General features: G+C 38.5%; 1 protein-coding gene across 1 annotated transcript in view; it reads right to left on the reverse strand.

Moving 5' to 3' along the window:
- The window catches only part of LOC126236450 (integrator complex subunit 13), a 242,279-nt gene that overhangs the window by 119,252 nt on the left and 98,259 nt on the right, over positions 1-24,768 (reverse strand). The window contains exons 9-10 of the mRNA XM_049945769.1: positions 23,750-23,914; positions 15,431-15,588 (exon numbers count right to left, since the gene is read on the reverse strand). Coding sequence (XP_049801726.1) covers positions 15,431-15,588; positions 23,750-23,914 — 323 coding nt within the window. The remainder of the gene's footprint in view (positions 1-15,430; positions 15,589-23,749; positions 23,915-24,768) is intronic.

Genomic DNA, 24,768 nt, shown 5'->3' on the forward strand with positions numbered 1-24,768 from the left:
CTCCTCGTAAAATTTCAAAAATGTGTAACGTTATAGTTAGAAAAATGAAATTTAGGATTTATGTTCAGTTTATTATAAAAACATTTTGTACAAGTTTCATGAAGCTACCTCCTTTATTCATTTAATAGTTAGCTAAAAAATTGTAATAAAAACAGTAAAAACGAATTAGATTAACTTACTTTACTTAATAAGATGCAAACTTGAGATGACTGCACTATACCTAATATATTTAATAATGAAGTTGTTGTTGTTGTTGTTGTTGTGGTCTTCAGTCCTGAGACTGGTTTGATGCAGCTCTCCATGCTACTCTATCCTGTGCAAGGTTCTTCATCTCCCAGTACCTACTGCAACCTACATCCTTCTGAATCTGCTTAGTGTATTCATCTCTTGGTCTCCCTCTACGATCTTTTTCTATCCATGGTGCCCTCCAATACTAAATTGGTGATCCCTTGATGCCTCAGAACATGTCCTACCAACCGATCCCTTCTTCTGGTCAAGTTGTGCCACAAACTTCTCTTCACCCCAATCCTATTCAATACTTCCTCATTAGTTATGTGATCTACCCATCTAATCTTCAGCATTCTTCTGTAGCACCACATTTCGAAAGCTTCTATTCTCTTCTTGTCCAAACTATTTATCGTCCATGTTTCACTTCCATACATGGCTACACTCCATACAAATACTTTCAGAAAAGACTTCCTGACACTTAAATCTATACTCGATGTTAACAAATTTCTTCAGAAACGCTTTCCTTGCCATTGCCAGTCTACATTTCATATCCTCTCTACTTCGACCATCATCAGTTATTTTGCTCCCCAAATAGCAAAACTCCTTTACTACTTTAAGTGTCTCATTTCCTAATCTAATTCCCTCAGCATCACCCCACTTAATTCGACTACATTCCATTATCATCGTTTTGCTTTTGTTGATGTTCATCTTATATACTCCTCTCAAGACAATGTCCATTCCATTCAACTGCTCTTCCAAGTCCTTTGCTGTCTCTGACAGAATTACAATGTCATTGGCGAACCACAAAGTTTTTATTTCTTCTCCATGGATTTTAATACCTACTCCGAATTTTTCTTTTGTTTCCTTTACTGCTTGCTCAATATACAGATTGAATAACATCAGGGAGAGGCTACAACCCTGTCTTACTCCATTCCCAACCACTGCTTCCCTTCCATGTCCCTCGACTCTTATAACTGCTATCTGGTTTCTGTACAAATTGTAAATAGCCTTTCGCTCCCTGTATTTTACCCCTGCCCCCTTTAGAATTTGAAAGAGAGTATTCCAGTCAACATTGTCAAAAGCTTTCTCTAAGTCTACAAATGCTAGAAACGTAGGTTTGCCTTTCCTTAATCTTTCTTCTAAGATAAGTCGTAAGGTCAGTATTACCTCACATGTTCCAGTATTTCTACGGAATCCAAACTGATCTTCCCCGAGGTCGGCTTCTACTAAATTTTCCATTTGTCTGTAAAGAATCCGTGTTAGTATTTTGCAGCTGTGGCTTATTAAACTGATTGTTTGGTAATTTTCACATCTGTCAACACCTGCTTTCTTTTGGATTGGAATTATTATATTCTTCTTGAAGTCTGAGGGTATTTCGCCTGTTTCATACATCTTGCTCACCAGATGGTAGAGTTTTGTCAGGACTGGCTCTCCCAAGGCCGTCAGTAGTTCCAATGGAATGTTGTCTACTCCGGGGTCCTTGTTTCGACTCAGGTCTCTCAGTGCTCTGTCAAACTCTTCATGCAGTATTGTATCTCCCATTTGATCTTCATCTACATCCTCTTCCATTTCCATAATATTGTCCTCAAGTACATCGCCCTTGTATAGATCCTCTATATACTCCTTCCACCTTTCTGCTTTCCCTTCTTTGCTTAGAACTGGGTTTCCATCTGAGCTCTTGATATTCATACAAGTGGCTCTCTTTTCTCCAAAGGGCTCTTTAATTTTCCTGTAGGTAGTATCTATCTTACCGCTAATGAGATAAGCCTCTACATCCTTACATTTGTCCTCTAGCCATCCCTGCTTACCCATTTTACACGTTGATATTCCTTTTTGCCTGCTTCATTTACTGCATTTTTATATTTTCTCCTTTCATCAATTAAATTCAATATTTCTTCTGTTACCCAAGGATTTCTACCAGCCTTCGTCTTTTTACCTACTTGATCCTCTGCTGCCTTCAGTACTTCATCCCTCAAAGCTACCCATTCTTCTTCTACTGTATTTCTTTCCCCCATTCCTGCCATTTGTTCCCTTACGCTCTCCCTGAAACTCTGTACAACCTCTGGTTCTTCCAGTTTATCCAGGTCCCATCTCCTTAAATTCCCACCTTTTTGCAGTTTCTTCAGTTTTAATCTACAGGTCATAACCAATAGATTGTGGTCAGAGTCCACATCTGCCCCTGGAAATGTCTTACAATTTAAAACCTGGTTCCTAAATCTCTGTCTTACAATTATATAATCTATCTGATACCTTTTAGTATCTCCAGGATTCTTCCAGGTATACAACCTTCTTTTATGATTCTTAAACCAAGTGTTAGCTATGATTAAGTTGTGCTCTGTGCAAAATTCTACCAGGCGGCTTCCTCTTTCATTTCTTAGCCCCAATCCATATCCACCTATTACGTTTCCTTCTCTCCCTTTTCCTACACTCGAATTCCAGTCACCCATGACTATTAAATTTTCATCTCCCTTCACTATCTGAATAATTTCTTTTATTTCATCATACATTTCTTCAATTTGTTCATCATTTGCAGAGCTAGTTGGCATATAGACTTGTACTACTGTAGTAGGTGTGTGCTTTGTATCTATCTTGGCCACAATAATGCGTTCACTATGCTGTTTGTAGTAGCTTACCCGCATTCCTATTTTCCTATTCATTATTAAACCTACTCCTGCATTACCCCTATTTGATTTTGTGTTTATAACCCTGTAGTCACCTGACCAGAAATCTTGTTCGTCCTGCAACCGAACTTCACTAATTCCCACTATATCTAACTTTAACCTATCCATTTCCCTTTTTAAATTTTCTAACCTACCTGCCCGATTAAGGGATCTGACATTCCATGTTCCGATCCGTAGAACGCCAGTTTTCTTTCTCCTGATAACGACATCCTCTTGAGTAGTCCCCGCCCGGAGATCCGAATGGGGGACTATTTTACCTCCGGAATATTTTACCCAAGACGCCATCATCATTTTATCATACAGTAAAGCTGCATGCCCTCGGGAAAAATTACGGCCGTAGTTTCCCCTTGCTTTCAGCCGTTCGCAGTACCAGCACAGCAAGGCCGTTTTGGTTATTGTTACAAGGCCAGATCAGTCAATCATCCAGACTGTTGCCCTTGCAACTACTGAAAAGGCTGCTGCCCCTCTTCAGGAACTACACGTTTTTCTGGCCTCTCAACAGATACCCCTCCGTTGTGGTTGTACCTACGGTACGGCTATCTGTATCGCTGAGGCACGCAAGGCTCCCCACCAACGGCAAGGTCCATGGTTCATGGGGGGAATGAAGTTGTAACAATTGTAATTTAACAGAGGTAAAGAACTTAAGAAAGATACAGTTCACAGGTCACTACCTACCCTCGATTCCATTTGAAAAATTCTGAAATCAAAGTTTTTGAGTAGTTGGGCTGAGACTTTTACACAATATAAATAGAGTATAGATTCACTTAGTCTTCAACTAACAATGATATCAATAACTTTGTAATCAGAATGGGTGCTGACTGGGTGCTGTTGCCGATGGTGCAAGCAATTTTATAGTAAGTGTTTCCTTCATCATCCGCACCAAGAGTATATTTTAACCAAAGTGTCTCATCTGGGACGTGATTTGACCATCATCAGCTATACGGGATGTGTTAGGCCATGATTCTGTCCACAACACACAACGCTTAAGCCTCAGATGGTGTTAACGATGACTTGACATGTTTATTTTTCGCTCGAATGAGGTACACTTATCTAGTGTAAACATGTAAAAGGGAACTTACTGGGATTAACATTTGCCTGGAATGCACTTGTTTCATTTCAACATTTTATTTCGTGCACCACCTGCTCTATTGTAGTAAAATGTGTAGCAAGTGGCTGTGATTATTCTCTACTTTTAAGGTGAGGAATTAACTCTACAGAATACTTGTAACCACTAAGAATAGAAATCATCTCTGAACTGTATCGAGTGCTGAATATGATAGGACAAGCTTTAATGGTTTGCAAAAATTAATACTTGTGCTTGTGAACAGTGATGAGAATATACTGCTTCGTTAAATGAGAGCAGACTTTTATTTATTGTCATAGTTCTGGATTCCTCTGCATTATTCTTAAAAGTTAGAACATTTTATTCCAGTTTCAGTGAGCTGAATAAGGACCTGTGGACTGAAGATTATTGAACAGGATGTTCTCCTTTGTTTTCTGGCTGTTCACTCAAACAGTTTTCAGGCTCTTGTAAAAGGCAATGTTATCCAAAAATCACACAAACCAGATTTACAAAAATTTCATCTTTTAAAATGAACAAGTCAACCAACAGTAAACTATAACCGCTGTATCATCCAACTGAATAGCAAAATCACCATTACCTCTGAATTTTTCAACCACTGATCAATAATGTCATCAGCCATATAAAGTAGTTGATGACTAATAGCATTGTCTAACAAAGGAAAACTTGTCAGCAACTTGGTAGCTGACTCACCTATCATAATAAATACAATGTCAAAAGTAGCTGGTAAAATAAGGTCTTCCATTATGGAGTGAGGTTTCTTGTTCTCTACTACAAAGGAGGCAACTTCCTAAGATGAAAGAAGAGCCTTTGCAGGAATCATAGGTCATTTGAAATATCACGTTTTGTACTTACATTTAAAAAATTATCCATGCTGAGAGAGAAAAAGAAATCCCAGATGACAAACAACAATTAAATATGATCTGCATTCAACAAAGCTAAACTGCAAACTGATTTTTACTGTAAAAACAAATGCATCATATAGTAAAAAGTTTTAATTTTTTGTTTTTTAGTTTTATTTATAGGCTTTGCTATACGTATCATGCAATAGGCAGTTAATTACATAAATGATAAAATTGATAACTAAAAAATTTGTGAAAGGAAATGCCGAGCACATAGTAGCTGGTAACAGACTGTAATAACATTTCATACCAACATGCACATGTACAATTACTTTAGATTACTGAAAGGAAAAAAGGTAAAGAAGAACACAGGTACAATAATTTGCTCCAAAATGAAATTGCTAAGTAATCTTCTGGTTATATGATGTATTCAATGAGGTAATAATTAAACAACATACATGTACATAAGGCACAATCACTAGACAGATAGTCCATGGGAGGATACAGAAGTGATCCACGAGAATGGTCTTCAGTTATAAGTGCAAGTAATAATCTCTTTTAAAAGTCCATCACTTTTATGCAGTGATACAGTGAAAGTAGTGGGGAATTGCTTTATCTTGGATAAACATTGTTTTTAGCAGTACTGTTGATTTGAAAATAATACATGATTTGAACTAGCCGTAAATAGAAATATTAAAAAAGGTAGGAAGATTTTTCTGTTTAGCAAAAGTGACATAAATCAGATTACAGAGTACCTGACGGCTCAACACAAAAGTTTTGTCTCAAGTACAGATAGTGTTGAAGATCAGTGGACAAAGTTCAAAACCACTGTACAATATGCGTTAGATGAATATGTGCCAAGCAAGATCGTAAGAGATGGAAAAGAGCCACCGTGGTACAACAACCGAGTTAGAAAACTGCTGCGGAAGCAAAGGGAACTTCACAGCAAACATAAACATAGCCAAAGCCTTGCAGACAAACAAAAATTACGCGAAGTGAAATGTAGTGTGAGGAGGGCTATGCGAGAGGCATTCAATGAATTCGAAAGTAAAGTTCTATGTACTGACTCGGCAGAAAATCCTAAGAAATTTTGGTCTTATGTCAAAGCAGTAGGTGGATCAAAATAAAATGTCCAGACACTCTGTGACCATTATGGTACTGAAACAGAGGATGACAGACTAAAGGCCGAAATACTAAATGTCTTTTTCCAAAGCTGTTTCACAGAGGAAGACTGCACTGTAGTTCCTTCTCTAGATTGTCGCACAGATGACAAAATGGTAGATATCTAAATAGACGACAGAGAGCTAGAGAAACAACTAAAATCGCTCAAAAGAGGAAAGGCTGCTGGACCTGATGAGATACCAGTTCGATTTTACTCAGAGTACGCGAAGGAACTTGCCCCCCTTCTTGCAGCGGTGTACCGTAGGTCTCTAGAAGAGTGTAGCATTCCAAAGGATTGGAAAATGGCACAGATCATCCCTGTTTTCAAGAAGGGACGTCGAACAGATGTGCAGAACTGTAGACCTATATCTCTAACGTCGATCAGTTGTAGAATTTTGGAACACGTATTATGTTCGAGTATAATGACTTTTCTGGAGACTAGAAATCTACTCTGTAGGAAACAGCATGGGTTTCAAAAAAGACGGTCGTGTGAAACCCAGCTCGCGCTATTCGTCCACGAGACTCAGAGGGCCATTGACACGGGTTCACAGGTAGATGCCGTGTTTCTTGACTTCCGCAAGGTGTTCGATACAGATCCCCACAGTCGTTTAATGAACAAAGTAAGAGCATATGGACTATCAGACCAATTGTGTGGTTGGATTGAAGACTTCCTAGATAAGAGAACACAGCATGTCATTCTCAATGGAGAGAAGTCTTCCGAAGTAAGAGTGATTTCAGGTGTGCCACAGGGGAGTGTCACAGGACCGTTGCTATTCACAATATACATAAATGACCTTGTGGATGACATCGGAAGTTCACTGAGGCTTTTTGTGGATGATGCTGTGGTGTGTCGAGAGGTTGTAACAATGGAAAATTGTACTGAAATGCAGGAGGATCTGCAGTGAATTGATGCATGGTGCAGGGAATGGCAATTGAATCTCAATGTAGACAAGTGTAACGTGCTGCGAATACATAGAAAGAAAGATCCTTTATTACTTAGCTACAATATAGCAGGTCAGCAACTGGAAGCAGTTAATTCCATAAATTATCTGGGAGTAGGCATTAGGAGTGATTTAAAATGGAATGACCACATAAAATTAATCATCAGTAAAGCAGAAGTCAGACTGAGATTCATTGGAAGAATCCTAAGGAAATGCAGTCCGAAAACAAAGGAAGTAGGTTACAGTACACTTGTTCGCCAACTGCTTGGATACTGCTCACCGGTGTGGGATCTTTACCAGATAGGGTTGATAGAAGAGATAGGGAAGATCCAACGGAGAGCAGCGCGCTGCGTTACAGGATCATTTAGTAATCGCGAAAGCGTTACGGAGATGATAGATAAACTCCAGTGTAAGACTCTGCAGGAGAGATGCTCAGTAGCTCGGTACGGGCTTTTGTTAAAGTTTCGAGAACATACCTTCACCGAAGAGTCAAGCAGTATATTGCTCCCTCCTACGTATATCTCGCGAAGAGACCATGAGGATAAAATCAGAGAGATTAGAGCCCACACAGAAGCATACCGACAATCCTTCTTTCCACGAACAATATGAGACTGGAATAGAAGGGAGAACCGATAGAGGTAGTCAGGGTACCCTCCGCCACACACCGTCAGGTGGCTTGTGGAGTATGGATGTAGATGTAGATGTAGAACCACCTTCTGGATTTGAGTCAGACAAACAAGTTGGAGAGTCTCCAATTATTACCCCGTGATGGTATCCAAACATGTTGTAGTGAAAGAAACGGATTCTTACAATTTACATGACATGCTATCTACTGCAAATCCAATACATAAACTGCAGTCTTATGAGGGAAATTACTGTAGATTGTAGTACTGATTGAATGTAGATTGATAATAGTACTGTTAATCAGTCAGACATGATCTAGACCTCTTTCATAACTAATTACTTGATTAATTGAAAAGATTGATAAATGGTCTCTGCCTCTGCCACACAAACACTGGAGTGTTTTGAGTGAGATATTACTACCAATCCGTTTGTTCATCAGGACAAGTGAAGGCAATGCACTCATAGGGTAGGTCAGTAAATATTTTAATGGCATTAGGTCACTACATTTTCACAGCTGTCCTGAGAATGTTGTTAATGTTAGATGGTTCACATCTGGCTGGCAGATGGATCTTGTACAAACTGATTAATAGAGCAAGAGCAGTTCCAAAGTGCTGGTTCTTCAGTGAACTGTTTACATATCAATTACTATTCAGCAGTGTGTATTTGCTTCCCTGTACTTGATTCTCTGTAAAATAAATTTATGTATTAGGTCTGGCCCCTATTGTGGAGAGCATTCCCACTGCTTCCAAGACAAGAGCATGGATCAGTTAACAGAGGACACACCACACATAATCAGTCTATATACATTGCTTAGCCCCCCTATCAAACATGGACCTTGCCGCTGATGGGGAGGCTTGCGTGCCTCAGCAATACAGATAGTCGTACCATAGGTGCAACCACAACGGAGGTGTATCTGTTGAGAGGTCAGACCAATGTGTGGTTCCTGAACAGCAGCAGCCTTTTAAGTAATTGCAGGGGCAACAGTCTGGATGATTGACTGATCTGGCCTTGTAACATTAATTAAAACGGCATTGCTGTGATGGTACTGTGCACGGCTGAAAGCAAGGGGAAACTACAGCCATAACTTTTAGCAAGGGTATGCAGCTTTACTGTATAGTTAAATAATGATTGCGTCCTCTTGGGTAAAATATTCTGGAGGTAAAATAGTTCCCATTCAGATCTGCGGGCGGAGACTACTCAGGACGACATCATTATCAGGAGAAACAAAACTAGCATTCTATAGATCGAAGCATGGGATGTCAGATCCCTTAATCGGGCAGAGAGGTTAGAAAATTTAAAAAGGGAAATGGACAGGTTAAAGTGACATATAAAGGGAATTAGTGAAGTTCGGTGGCAAGAGGAACAAAACTTCTGGTCAGGTGAATAAATGGTTACAAGTACAAAATCAAATAGGGCTAATGCAGGAGTAGGCTTAATAATGAATAAAACAATAGGACCATGAGTAAGCTACTATGAACAGCACACTGAACACATTAATGTAGCCAAGATAGACACGAAGCACATGCCTATATGCCAACTAACTATGCATATGACAAAGAGATTGAAAAAATGTATCATGGGATAAAAGAAATTCATCAGAGAGTGAAGGGAGAGGAAAATTTAATAGTCATTGGGGACTGGAATTCAACAACAGGAAAAGAAAGAGAAGGAAAAGTAGTATGTGAATATGGAATGGGGGTAAGGAATGAAAAGGAAGTCACCTGGTACTTTGCACAGACCATAACTTAATCATAGCTAACACTTGGTTCAAGAATCATGAAAGAAGGCAGTATACATGGAATAGGCGTGGAGACACTGTAATAGATTATATAATGGTAAGACAGGGATTTAGGAATCAGGTTTTAAATTGTAAGACATTTCCAGGGGCAGATGTGGACTCTGATCACAATCTATTGGTTAGGAACTGCAGCTTAAAACTGAAAAAACTGCAAAAAGGTGGGAATTTAAAGAGATGGGACCTGGATAAACAAAGAACCAGAGGCTGTAGAGAGTTTCAGACAGAGTATTAGGGAACAACTAACAAGAACGGGGGAATGAAATACAGTAGAAGAAGAATGGATAGTTTTGAGAGATGACATAGTGAAGGCAGCAGAGGATCAAGTAGGTAAAAAGATGAGGGCTAGTAGAAATCCTTGGGTAACAGAAGTTATAATGAATTTAATTAATGAAAGGAGAAAATATAAAAATGCAGTAAATGAAGCAGGTAAAAAGGAATACAAACGTCTCAAAAATGAAATCAACAGGAAGTGCAAAACGGCTAAGAATGGATGGCTAGAGGACAAATGTAAGGGTGTAGAAGCTTATCTCACTAGGGGTAAGATAGATACTGCCTACAGGAAAATTAAAGAGACCTTTGGAGAAAAGAGAGCCACTTGTATGAATATCAAGAGCTCAGATGGAAACCAAGTTCTAAGCAAAGAAGGGAAAGCAGAAAGGTGGAAGGAGTATACAGAGGGTCTATACAATGGCAATGTACTTGAGGGAAATATTATGGAGATGGAAGGGGTCATAGATAAAGATGAAATGGGAGATACGATACTGCATGAAGAATTTGACAGAGCATTGAAAGACCTAAATTGAAACAAGGCCTCAGGAGTAGACAACAGAACTACAGATAGCCTTGGGAGAGCTAGGCCTGGCAAAACTCTATCATATGGTGAGCAAGATGTATGAGATAGACGAAATACTCTCAGACTTCACGAAGGGTATAACAGTTCCAATCTGAAAGAAAGCAGGCATTGACAGGCGTGAAAATTACAAAACTATCAGTTTAATGAGTCATGTCTGCAAAATACTAACATGAATTCTTTACAGACGAATGGAAAAACTGGTACAAACCAACCTCAGGGAAGATTAGTTTGGATTCCACAGAAATGTTGGAACACGTGAGGCAATACTGACCGTTCAACTTATCTTAGAAGATAAAGGAAAGGCAAACCTACATTTCTAACATTTGTAGACTTAGTGAAAGCTTTTGACAATGTTGACTGGAATACTCTCTTTCAAATTCTGAAGGTGGCATGGGTCAAATAAAGGGAGAGAAAGGCTATTTACAATTTGTACAGAAACCAGAAGGCAGTTATAAGAGTTGAGGGGCACGAAAGGGGAGCAGTGTTTGAGAAGGGTTGTAGCCTATCTCCAAAGTTATTCAATCCGTATACCGAGCAAGCAGTAAAAGAAACAAAAGAAAAATTCAGAGTAGGAATTAAAATCCATGGAGAAGAAATAAAAACTTTCAAGTTTGCTGATGACACTGTAATTCTGTCAGAAACAGTGAAGGACCTGGAAGAGCAGTTGAATGGAATGGACAGTGTCTTGAAAGGAGGATATAAGATGAACATCAACAAAAGCAAAACAAGTATAATGGAATGTAGTCAAATTAAATAAGTTGATGCTGAGGGTATTAAATTAGGAAATGAGACACTTAAAGTAGCAGATGAGTTTTGCTATTTGGGGAGCAAATTAACTGACGATGGTCAAAGTAGAGAGGATAGCAATGGCAAGAAAAGTGTTTCTGAAGAAGTGAAATTTGTTAACAATGAGTATAGATTTAAATGTCGTTTCTGAAAGTATTTGTGCGGAGTGTAGCCATGTATGGAAGTGAAACATGTACGATAGATAGTTTAGACAAGAAGAGAACAGAAGCTTTCGAAATATGGTACTACAGAATAATGCTGAAGATTAGATGGGTAGATCGTGTAACTAACGAGGAGGCATTGAACAGAATTGGGGAGAAGAGGAATTTGTGGCACAACTTGACTACAAGAGGGAATCGGTTGGTAGGACATTTTCTGAGGCATCAAGGGATCACCAATTTAGTATTGGAGGGCAGCGTGGAGGGTAAAAATTGTAGAGGAAGACCAAGTGATGAATACACTAGGCAGATTCAGAAGGATGTAGGTTGCAGTAGTTACTTGGAGATGAAGAACTCTGGACTGATGACCACAACAACAACAACAACAACACCAACAACAACATCAACATTACTTACAGTAAAATATTTCTTTCTCAATTATTATTATTATTATCTTTACTTTCTCAGACGTTAAGTCTGGTGAGGAATGGAGTGACGCGGACCTTTATCAAGCGTCACTTCCTTTTTGCTGTACGGTATATGTTATATTGCATTTGGGAACTTTCGGGTAATTGAACATGTATCAATAATTACGGATTTCTGTAATTGTATATATATGTTTGGATGTAGCTGTATTGCATTGATGTATTGGTGGATATTGTGTGGTATGACTCCTGTAGTTGATAGTATAATTGGTATGATGTCAACTTTATCCTGATGCCACATGTCTTTGACTTCCTCAGCCAGTTGGATGTATTTTTCAATTTTTTCTCCTGTTTTCTTTTGTATATTTGTTGTATTGGGTATGGATATTTCGATTAGTTGTGTTAATTTCTTCTTTTTATTGGTGAGTATGATGTCAGGTTTGTTATGTGGCGTTGTTTTATCTGTTATAATCGTTCTGTTCCAGTATAATTTGTATTCATCATTCTCCAGTACATTTTGTGGTGCATACTTGTATGTAGGAACGTGTTGTTTTATAAGTTTATGTTGTAAGGCAAGCTGTTGATGTATTATTTTTGCGACATTGTCATGTCTTCTGGGGTATTCTGTATTTGCTAGTATTGTACATCCGCTTGTGATGTGATCTACTGTTTCTATTTGTTGTTTACAAAGTCTGCATTTATCTGTTGTGGTATTGGGATCTTTAATAATATGCTTGCTGAAATACCTGGTGTTTATTGTTTGATCCTGTATTGCAATCATGAATCCTTCTGTCTCACTGTATATATTGCCTTTTCTTAGCCATGTGTTGGATGCGTCTTGATCGATGTGTGGCTGTGTTAGATGATATGGGTGCTTGCCATGAAGTGTTTTCTTTTTCCAATTTGCTTTCTTCGTATCTGTTGATGTTATGTGATCTAAAGGGTTGTAGAAGTGGTTATGAAATTGCAGTGGTGTAGCCGATGTATTTATATGAGTGATTGCCTTGTGTATTTTGCTAGTTTCTGCTCGTTCTAGAAAGAATTTTCTTAAATTGTCTACCTGTCCATAATGTAGGTTTTTTATGTCGATAAATCCCCTTCCTCCTTCCTTTCTGCTTAATGTGAATCTTTCTGTTGCTGAATGTATGTGATGTATTCTATATTTGTGGCATTGTGATCGTGTAAGTGTATTGAGTGCTTCTAGGTCTGTGTTACTCCATTTCACTACTCCAAATGAGTAGGTCAATATTGGTATGGCATAAGTATTTATAGCTTTTGTCTTGTTTCTTGCTGTCAGTTCTGTTTTCAGTATTTTTGTTAGTCTTTGTCTATATTTTTCTTTTAGTTCTTCTTTAATATTTGTATTATCTATTCCCATTTTTTGCCTGTATCCTAGATATTTATAGGCATCCGTTTTTTCCATCGCTTCTATGCAGTCGCTGTTATCCAATATGTAATCTTCTTGTTTAGTGTGTTTTCCCTTGACTATGCTATTTTTCTTACATTTGTCTGTTCCAAAAGCCATACTTATATCATTGCTGAATCCTTCTGTTATCTTTAGTAATTGGTTGAGTTGTTGATTGGTTGCTGCCAGTAGTTTTAGATCATCCATGTATAGCAAATGTGTGATTTTGTGTGGGTATGTTCCAGTAATATTGTATCCATAATTTGTATTGTTTAGCATGTTGGATAGTGGGTTCAGAGCAAGGCAGAACCAGAAAGGACTTAATGAGTCTCCTTGGTATATTCCACACTTAATCTGTATTGGCTGTGATGTGATATTATTAGAGTTTGTTTGGATATTAAGTGTGGTTTTCCAGTTTTTCATAACTATGTTTAGGAACTGTATCAATTTAGGATCTACTTTGTATATTTCCAATATCTGTAGTAACCATGAGTGGGGTACACTATCAAAAGCTTTTTGGTAATCAATGTATGCGTAGTGTAGTGACCTTTGTTTAGTTTTAGCTTGATATGTCACCTCTGCATCTATTATCAGTTGCTCTTTACATCCTCGTGCTCCTTTGCAACAGCCTTTTTGTTCTTCATTTATAATTTTGTTCTGTGTTGTATGTGTCATTAATTTCTGTGTAATGACTGAAGTTAATATTTTGTAGATTGTTGGTAGGCATGTTATGGGGCGATATTTAGCTGGGTTTACTGTGTCTGCTTGATCTTTAGGTTTCAGATAGGTTATTCCATGTGTAAGTGTATCAGGGAATGTGTATGGGTCTGCAATGTAACTGTTAAATAATTTAATTAGATGTGAATGTGTTGAGGTGAACTTCTTTAGCCAGAAATTTGCTATTTTATCATTTCCAGGGGCTTTCCAATTGTGCGTAGAATTAATTGCTCGGGTGACTTCATGTTGCAAAATTATCACTTCAGGCATTTGTGGTATCATCTTGTATGAGTCTGTTTCTGCTTGTATCCACCGTGCATGCCTGTTATGTTGTACCGGGTTTGACCATATGTTGCTCCAGAAGTGTTCCATGTCTGTTATGTTTGGTGGATTGTCTATTTTAATGTGTGTGTTATCTATTGTCTGGTAAAATTTCTTTTGGTTTGTGTTGAATGTTTGGTTTTGTTTCCTTCTATTTTCACTTTTTTTGTATCTTCTAAGTCGTTTGGCCAATGCTTGTAACTTCTGCTTCTTTTCATCTAATTGCTCCATTGCTTCTTGTTGTGAGATTTTACCTAACCTTTTTCGTTTTTTGTCTGATATTTCATTTCTTATAAATTGTGTTAGCTGTCCGATGTCTTTTCTCAGTTTTTCTATTCTGATCTGTAGCCTGTGTTGCCATGCTGGTTTTGTGGGTTTCTTCTGTGTGTTGGTTGGTTCTGATCTCTGCCTAGTGTGTATATTTAGTGTAGTGAGTGCTCCTACATAAACCAGTAGTTGTAACTCTTCCATTGTTGTATTTTCATTTATTTTGTTGTGTATGATTGTGTTGATAGTTGTTATTGTTGTTTCGACTTGTGGGTTATTTGGTGGTCTATGCAAGAATGGTCTAATGTCTGTATTTGTGTCTTTGTATTCTATATATGTCAGCTGAAATTTCTCTTCTATATCTAACATGTGTGTCACTTCGTGTTCTATTTGTGCTTGTTCTGGTGGCTGTCTTAAGATGTCGTTTTCCTCTGATTGTTTAATTGATGTGTGTTGTTCTTTGTTTGTTTGCTCTGGGATGTTTGAGTCCATTACTGTATTTTCTTCTTCTTCTTCTGATTGCACATTATTTTGTTCTAGTATTTGTTGTACTTGTTGTTTGATGTTTTCTAATTCTGACTGGGGTATCCTGTTATTTTTGATTATTACACGGATCTGATCAGCTAGTCGTTGTTCTGTTAAAAATTTTAATTCTGGGTATCTGGTAATAAATGTTGTGTGTACTTGTGATCTGTATCCAGTTGTGTTGGTTCCTAGGTTTGTTGCTTGGTAATAACAGAACATGAGGTGTCGATTAACTTCATCTGACCATCTCATCCTCTGTCTTTGTTTTCCTTCTAGGGTGGTTGCAGGAAGCATATCCTGCAAAACACCTCTATTTGGATTTAAATCATTTTCCAGTTGGCTAGCAGTGTCGTTACCATTGTGGGCGGGCATAGGGTTCAAGCGTCGTCCCCGACCATGACGGCGCTTGTCCGAGGCTTCTTTAGTTCTGTCCTGAACCAACTAATCACACTAAAGGGGGGTTAGCCCTATTAGTGGTTTGTTCTTTTCGTCGCCTTTTACGACTGGCAGAACATACCGGAGGCCTATTCTTTTCCCGGGCCTCCACGGGTAGAATTATTATTATTATTATTATTATTATTATTATTATTATTATTTTTATTGGTGGTGATACTCACCTTTTTGGACCCTTTCCCCTCTGTCCCATATTTGGTGTTTGTAGGTTCTCATGTTTTGATTCCAAACCAATGAGATTATAGATTACTTGCTTGCATTGCACTACTTCTTCGTTTGTGAGCTCTTCTTTCACCATCAACTGAGGAAGAGGATCAATGTACTGAAAACAAAAACTGATATTAGTAGTGTAATAGACAGTTTAAATCTGAAAGAAAATTCCAATCACGTTAAAAAAGAATGATAGGTTGTACTTACTATATTTATACTTTTCAGCACAAAAAAAAAAAAAAAACTAGAAGTACGTAGGATGTATAGCATGCAGTAACTACTGATGAAGATATGAAGTGTAGAAAGTTTTGAAGTGTTCAATCCAATGTTCACATAAAGCACATGTGGGAAACATACTTCATCCCAATTTTATGAGATGGCCACATGGTGGATTGGAACACTACCACCTCCAGAATAAAAGTTTAATGGCTTATCAGCAGTGACGGTTTGTATTTATAGCACTTGTCCACTATTATCTACAGTGATTATCCAACAACAGGTTTGGGCGCATCTGATGAGAGGGTGCAATCCAACCACAGCTCTTACAGGGATCACCGTGCAGGCTGGATGGATTATGTTTTGGCATTCGATTTGGAGCACATGGGCACGACAGCACCTGCTGAGGACTGTGTGCTTGGGCTGTGCAGACTAGCAAGAGGAAGCAGATGTGCTGGCAGGATTCTATTCTATAAAAGCATGTGGAACTCCAAGAGCACTGGCTAGTGGCAGGCAGAGGCTGTACAGATTGAGGAAATTGCTGCTGTGGGATACCTCTCATGTGTCAGCTGTCGTCACCAGGGGAATTACAATTGGAGAGTGCGTTTGTGTACGTTTACTTTCAACCTTTCTGTGTTCTACAAACTGTATCTGTTGATGCTCATCCTGGCCAGTTTTGCTTGGGTTCTCAAGCTTCATCAGTTACCGTAAAGGCTTATTCTGTTATTGTATTAGATGCTTGGCTCTGACTTTGCTTTTGGTTACATCAGAGGCCTGTGAGTTTGGATTAACTGAAGCATCTTCAGTGTTTTGGAGTTTTACAAACTGATTAACTATATCCTGTGTTTTTCCCAAAGTTCAATATTGTAATTTAATTAATTTTGTTGGGTGTTTCGTGTGGGTTAATCACCTTATTGATGCATTAGTTAAGATGAGGCAGCTTTATTAATTTTTAGATACTTCTGTTAAGAGTTCATGAATGTATTTGCCTTGTTTATCTTGTGTGAAATTGTCTTGCGTAATGTACTGCATTCCATTCAATTATGGTAGGTGCAGCAACAGTAGCTTAAGGGATCAAATGAGTGAACAGTCTGTTGCACATACGTAATTGTTTATTAATTCCAAGTGTGTGTCTCAAATGATTAGTGTATCATTGGACTGGAACAATAAGGAAATAATTACAGCCCAAATACACAGAAGCGGTGCAACAATGTTACGGACAGGGAACTGTGCAACATGGGCGCCAGCCAGGTGACAGTGCTGGAGCAGTTGAGGTTGTCTGGCGGAGGAGACCAGATAGTGAGGTCATCGGTCTCATTGGATTAGGGAAGGACGGGGAAGGAAGTCGGCTGTGCCCTTTCAAAGGAACCATCCTGGCATTTACCTGGAGTGATTTAGGGAAATCACGGAAAACCTAAATCAGGAGGCCAGACACGGGATTGAACCGTTGTCCTCCTGAATGCGAGTCCATTGTGCTAGCCACTGTGCCACCTTGCTCGGTCTGGAACAGTGGAAATTTAGATGATGTGCAGAAGGGGGGGGGGGGGGGGAGGGGAGGGGAGGGGAGGAGGTTGAATATAGGGAACTTCATGTATTAATATGAAAAGAAGAGGAAAAAGGGGGGTAAAAGAGGAAACGTTGTGAGATGAGGATCATGTAAGATAGTGGGTAATGTTGCACGAACGGAAAGGGAAGCTTGTCGTGCTGTTAGAGGAAAATTTGGACCTGGGAAGAATGAAAAGAGTGTGCCATAGGTGTCCAAAGAAGAGGAGGGTGGAGGAATTGGTTTTAATGAGGAGATAGAATAAGACGGAGGGAAAGGAGGCGAGTTATAGTCAGATGGGTGGGGAAGGAGGGGCTGGAAGTGTCATTTTGGAAAGAAGATGGTTAACACAGAGTGTACATAAAGTCCGGGAATACTTTTAATTATTTAAATGATAATTAACTGAAACCCTCAGCTGCCGACAGGTGTTTTTGATATACCTTGATGGGGACAGCTGAAAATGTGTGCCCCGACCGGGACTCGAACCCGGGATCTCCTGCTTGCATGGCAGACGCTCTATCCATCTGAGCCAAAGAATACACAAATGAATAGCGTGACTGCAGGGACTTATCCCTTGCACGCTTCCTGTGAGACCCACATTCCCAAATGTTCACAATCTACATACGTAATGGACCTGATAGATATTTGCCCATCCACTCATTACTCGTGCACACTAAGGTGACGATTCCCGTAAGAGTTCAAGCAACCTGTGAGCATTCGCACAGACGAAGGTCAATGGGTGGGTAGCCTTTAACTATATATATGAAGATAGTAACTGTTCTCGGAAGAACAGATACCATTGATGACCGTGCAGCTTCTCTAGAATAAATGATAATTCATATGTGTATCCGGTGGCTCAGATGAATAGAGCGTCTGCCATGTAAGCAGGAGAACCCGGGTTCGAATCCCGGTCATTTATTCTAGAGAAGCTGCACGGTCATCAATGGTATCTTTTCATTCGAGGACAGTTTGTGAGCTTGACCACTCCCAGTTAGACCAATTTATGGAAGTTGTTAGCTCCCTCCTATATGAGAAAGTTACTTATTAAAGGAAAGTAATTTAAAAATATCTCCCCACTACAGAAAACATACCTTGCAGCACATTATGATCTGAATCAAAGCAGTAAATTCCAAGGTATCTTCCCATTTGCAGAAAGAGTGGTCAGCCTCACCTCCGTTCAGTTTAGTAATAAACAGCTCGATCTTCCTAAGGAAAGTCTCAAGAGCAATATTCAGCTCATTTCAAATGAACATCGGACCAGTGATCTCATTGCACATTTAAAGATTGCTTTAGATCATGCAGTTGATGATAAAACTAATCAATGAAAAATCTCATGTAAAGCAAGAGACAAAGGGAGACAATTATCTTCCAAAACTGTTTGTAATAAAGATGGGACAGTAGTCTGTACAATATAATCTGCCCTGATAACCATTATAAATACAAAGTCAGGATTCCAAGAATATCAACCTTTCACCCCCAGATCAAGTCTCACAAGGAATTTTTCCCAATCTGTGCCGTTGTTAATTGTAGAGGCAATACTACTGAACTTGTTTCCAAGATTGTATTAAATATGCTCAAACAATTTTATACCTTTGAAACCTCCAACTCTGTCCTAACCAAACAGTACTAGTTGAATGACTACAACAAAAATTTTTGTTGTCCTCTCCTTGTTTGCACTTTTACAAAATATATCTATATACATATGTAAATGTTATGAAACAATTGATTGCTACTCACCACACAGAGGAGATGTTGGCCTCAGTGGCTAGAGACAGTGGTCACATGTTCATGAATTGTGCTTGTGTGAATGTGTGTGTGAGTGTTTTCTATGTTAGAAAAATGCCTATTGGCTGAAAGCTCACATGTTAAGCTGTCTTTTTGTTGTGCCTGTCTGCAACTCAACATCTCCTCTACACGGTGAGTAGCAATCTATCTTTTTCAGAATATTGTCGTTATTCCACTGTGGATTTTCCACAGTTTGATATATACTAATCTTCCTGTTCAAGAAACACTAGATATCATTCTTTAAAACCTGTCCAGAAATGGCAAATTAAATCCAGATGAAGTCAACAAGCTCATCTCTCTCCTTTGCCTCATTACCTTACATAATTATTTTTCTTTTATTGACAGCCTTATAAACAAATAGGCAGCCTCACAGGATTTTAAGCAGATAATTTGGTCAATACACTTGAAAACTGCTATTTTATGCAAGCTTCTGCCGTTAGTACGAAAATCCTTTTTTACTGCAGACACATGGATGATATTTTTATTACAATGAATGCCTACATGAATGACATATGCCTCCTCCGAGATGAATTTTGCCATCTTCATCCAAAAATGGTTTTCATTCACCAACACACGTGACCTGAGTGCTCCATAATTATTTGTACCTAACACTCACTTTATTCAATAATTACATCAAGTTTGGGCTTTATAGAAAGCCGACAGACAGTGACACAATCATCAACTCAACATCCTTCCATCCTTTCAGTTACAAAAGAAGCTTTTTTTCTTCTGTGGTCGACCGTTTGTGTGACCTGTCCTTAGATTCAGAAACCGTCAAACAAGAGCTTGCAAATTTGAGACACATTGCTAGAATCAATGGATATCACCCTAGTCTGGTAGACAGAATATACTATTTAAAAATCTCTAAAACCAGCACCTCCCTAGACCGCAGGGCTATCTTACATGAACCTCACGTCACACCACTTCCTCTTTTATCCTCATTTTTTCCTTTCCTTTCATATTAATATGCAATTTTCCCTGTATATACACATCCTCCCCTTCACCCTTCTCTTCTCTCTTTTCCCTTCACCTCCCCTCCCCATTCCCATGCACATCATTTAAATTCCTGCTGCCCTAGCACCACTACCTAGCTAGTCCCTAACTCACACAGTTCGTTGGCTGTAACATCGCTACACCACTTCTGTATTTATGATCATTGAGGGCATTGCAGTTCCACCTCATTCAATTTCATCATTGTGAATGCGCGTCTACTAATGCACCAGCTCTTCCTTCAACAAATATGTGTGAAAAGGATGCGGACAGAATTGCGATTTTCTTTTTGGAGGGGGGGGGGGGTGATGTCTTGGTGCTCACTATATGGTTTCTATCTAAGCCAGGATCATGGGGTAAATGGTACATAATATTTGGTTTAGCCCCAATCAGTAGCTATTTGCATAGCCATTTGAACATCTGTCTCACTGTTGCTATGTTACTGCACATTAAGTAAGTTCTGAATGACAAACTGGAGCTGTGAAATAATTAATTCTTTTTGAAAAGATTTTAAATGGGCTGAAATTTAATTGGGCTGAAATTAAAGTTACTGAGCGAGGTGGGGCAGTGGTTAGCACACTGGACTCGCATTCTGAAGGACAACTGTTCAGACCCACGTCCAGCCATCTGGATTTAGGTTTTCGATGATTTTCCCAAACCGCTCCAGGAAACTGCTGGGATGGTTCCTTTCAATAGGCACAGCCAATTTCTTTCCTTATCCTTGACACAATCCAAGCTTGTGCTCCGTCTAAAATGACCTCAATGTCAAGGGGACATTAAACCCAATCTTCCTTCCTTCTTGCTTTGAAACTATAGCTTAGCTAACAGAATCATTTGCCTGTGCACCATTCGGATTTTACATGCAAAAACATGTTTTTCTGAGAGGCTTCTGAAGCACACCACTTCTATACTTTAAACTTGTACAAATCACTTCAAACTTTGCACAAAGATTGAGAAATGGATAAAGTCAAGAAACATTTTTTTTTAATATATATCCAATACCCTTTATGGGCTGCTGAGATACAATGATGTTTAAGTTAACCAGAATGCAGCACGTAAAGAAAAAACACATTTTCAGAAGTTTTTGAGCAAGCCATTTGTGTAACTTGTACGAATCATCTCAAACTTTGAACAAAGGTAGATAAATCGATACAGCTAAAACAATTTTTTTATCTAATAATCTTCATCGATTGTGGAGATACAATGACTTAAAGTTGAACTAAATGCAGTTTGTAAAATATGTTCTTACATGAACTGAATGTGTGGTTGCATGTTAAAGTGGATAAAATACATAAAAAATGAAATCTTACTATAAAATTTAAATTGAATTTTCAAAAATATAGTGTAATTCACACTTCACACACAAAGAAGGGTTCAAATTTTGTACAAAAGTAGACAAATACATGTAATTAATAGTTGTCCCATTGTTTTGAAAAAGTTTCATCCAATGCCATGACACAGCACTCTAAAGTTGCACATAAAATCTTCAGAAACTACTATGAAATCTTGTAGAAAATTTATTTTCAAACAAAAGAAGCTAAAGTTCATCAATTTTCATACAGGATTGGAAAGATGATAGGATTTTGTCATGTATATTATGTTTCAGAGATCTGCTGATCTCATTTCAGTCACTCATACTCATCCTTAATTCAGGTTGGCTGTTGCAATGTTTCATGGTAGAGCTAAAGTTGGGAACCACAATGCAAAATGCTCCTATCACAACACAAAAATAGGTCCACCCTGGCCAGAGGTAGGAATGAAAAGAATGGAACTAGCTTTTTGACTTATTTGGCAGTATCAAAGACATTTAAATCTTTTAAGTTAATCCTACTTCCCCAGGACAGTGAGCTCCCTTAGCTGCAATGTGTTGGCACACCTGCATCTTGCAATTTATAAGCTAAAGTCCCTGATCCTGTGCCCAAAATCCAGGACATTTGCCAGCCACAGTAAATAACATGTAATATCATACAGCTGAAGAGCATACTTGTAATAGCTAAAAGAGTTTTTCTGAGGGATAAAATTTCTGGGCGTGGATTTTTTCCTGGAGGAACACTAAGACAAGTTTTTGGTTTTAGGTTGGGGGTGACTGATTGTTTCCTGGAGAGGAACTTTTCTCCCCCAAATCCATACCCTGTTACATGTATGGTGATGGATGCAAGAGAGACTATAAGCACATTTATGTGCTTCTAGAGAGTGGGTTACATCTATAATAGGCAGTATCGGAGCTTGGCAGTGCATCTCTAATCGAAAATAGTACAGTGTGGGGATGCATGCATCCTAAACTTTAATGACGTTTTGTGTTATACTGCACGACACGACAAATGCCATGTTGGATGACATGATGGCATGTGTCATGCTGTACAATATCACATCAAGTATCATGTTATTTTACTTGATACACTGCATGATATTTCATGACATGGGTACTAATACTAACAAGTGAAAAAAGTGTGTCTATGTCAAGATGTTTTGAATTAAATGTCTCGAAGCTGCCAGGTAAATTGAAAAGCTACTTCCCTTAGGAAATATTCGCCTCCCCCACCCCCCTTTTTTGCCATGATAAGAGTGTTTTTCATTCTGGTTGCCTTCATATTTGATTTGCTACTCCCCCTTCCCTTCTCCCCTAATCTGTTATGCTCAATGTTTTTGCTAGTCATCTTTCTGTGTCTTTTTATGGCTCCCCTATGTCAATTTGTAGTTTATGATAAGGTGTTTTTCACCTCTGTTTTACATGACAACTGGGTCCCATACTTAAGACTTTCATTGTTCAACCAACTAAGTTTTAAAAGTTTCTCAAATTTACTCACTTCTTAGTGATATGAGACCTACATATCTGAGTTGTAACTATTTCTTTATTGTTCCAGTCTGACAATGTGTCTGATGACGTGTAATTGGAATTAATAAACAATTACATAATCGCAACAGACTGCTCACTTGTCTGAATCTGTTATACGTAAATTTTAGTGAATAGGTTTTTGAATGTTATGTTACAGTGAGTTACTGTGGCAGTTTAGCCACGGAGTCAAGCAGAGTCCACATCCAGTACTGGTGACTGGGGAGAGCTCCTAGTTGTATTGGTTACCTGTCCTGTTATGCCTTTGGGCAATTATTAATGCTTCTGTGTGTGTGTGTGTGTGTGTGTGTGTGTGTGTGTGTGTGTGTGTGTGTGTGTGTGTGAAGGGGGGGGGGGGGGGAGGAAGGAGGGATGGAAAGGGTGGTTACAGGTTTCACTGAGAGTAATGGGAAGGAGACTTGAAAAGGAAAATCTAAAAGGAGGAGGGTCAGGTGAAGAAAAGCAACACAGGGCACAAAAATGGCGAGATAATGTAAAGAATGAGCCATTTGAAGCCAAAATGAAGTGATTCTGGCATAGCTCCAACTTTTACACAACCCCTTTCTTATCCTTCTACAGCCTAGCTTTCAGTGATTCCCAAGTTAAAGTTTGGCTGTAGTATAGCATGCTACATTTACAATGCTAAAATTTTGAAACAATCATAATAGTTTCCTTCACTTGTCAAATAAAGCACAATATTTTTAATGACGCTGTACTTGAGCCTTGCATCCTGTAAACTGCAGGTGTAGACTCCACAGGCATTTTATTGTGGTCATTGTGAAATAACAACAATAATAATAGCAACATATAATAATTAACTACTGAATATACTAGTATTGCTGTTCTCGTTGAGATAATTGCATATCATTTTGATTTAATATGGGATCTATGGTAAAAGAAACATACCATCCTCAGATTAAAAATTAATGTTGATGAAATAGTGATGGGCCAATACTTTGTATGGCGATCAAGTCGGGCTCTCATCTTGTCTAATGGTGTCTCTGGCTCAGTTTCATCATATTTTCGTTTCAGAGGTATCAGTTTGTTATTCTGCATTAGCACACCAAAATCCTAAAATGAAGAAAATATAAAATCAGTGGATTCACTCAACACTGGCAGGAAACTGTACATGATGATGATGATGATGATGATAATGATGATGAAGAGATAAATAACATGCTTTGCTTTACTTAAAAGTACATTTCGTTATACATGTACATTAACGTAGTTTTTTGTGTCATATGTAAATGCCAACAAATAATTGTGTTTGCAGAAAGAAAATGAATTGGGAGTATGAGTCACTGACAATAGCAACACTCAAGATACTGGTACTGTATGCACTATCTCAATCTGTAATCACATTTGATGGTGGTCTGTCTCTCTTCTTGAACACTGCGGTAATACAGCGAGTATGATATCTTTCAAAACATCACAACACACTGATCTAGTTACCTGGCTGAAAACCCATGAACTTTTTGTCATTACACTTGGATAAACACTCTAGTATAATTTCATGATGCTTATGTAGAAATAATGAGGTACAACCCCTAAACAAAATGTGCTTCTGATGTGCCTGAAACTAAAAGTTTACAGTCAGTCTGTATAACCAGATTTTACTTATACTATTGATACACAGACTTTCTAGAACTAAGGAGTGCTCAAGGAGCAGCTGGGTGCTGCATGGTGGTACACAATATACAAGATGAAATAAAAACATGGAATGGAAGACACAGTTATGGCTATAAAGAAACCACAATGGATGTGGGTATGGCATTTAGGTAATGTATAGTAAATCTACCTAGGAAGTTCTTGTCTGGATTCCACGAGATAAAAAACAGATCTAGATGATGACATAATGGAAGGTGGATAGATGGCAAAAATGAACTTGCAGGAGTGACATGGGGACGAAGTCTGGAGAAGACCAA

This window comes from Schistocerca nitens, chromosome 2 (genome assembly GCF_023898315.1).
Source record: "Schistocerca nitens isolate TAMUIC-IGC-003100 chromosome 2, iqSchNite1.1, whole genome shotgun sequence".
Lineage (NCBI taxonomy): Eukaryota > Metazoa > Arthropoda > Insecta > Orthoptera > Acrididae > Schistocerca > Schistocerca nitens.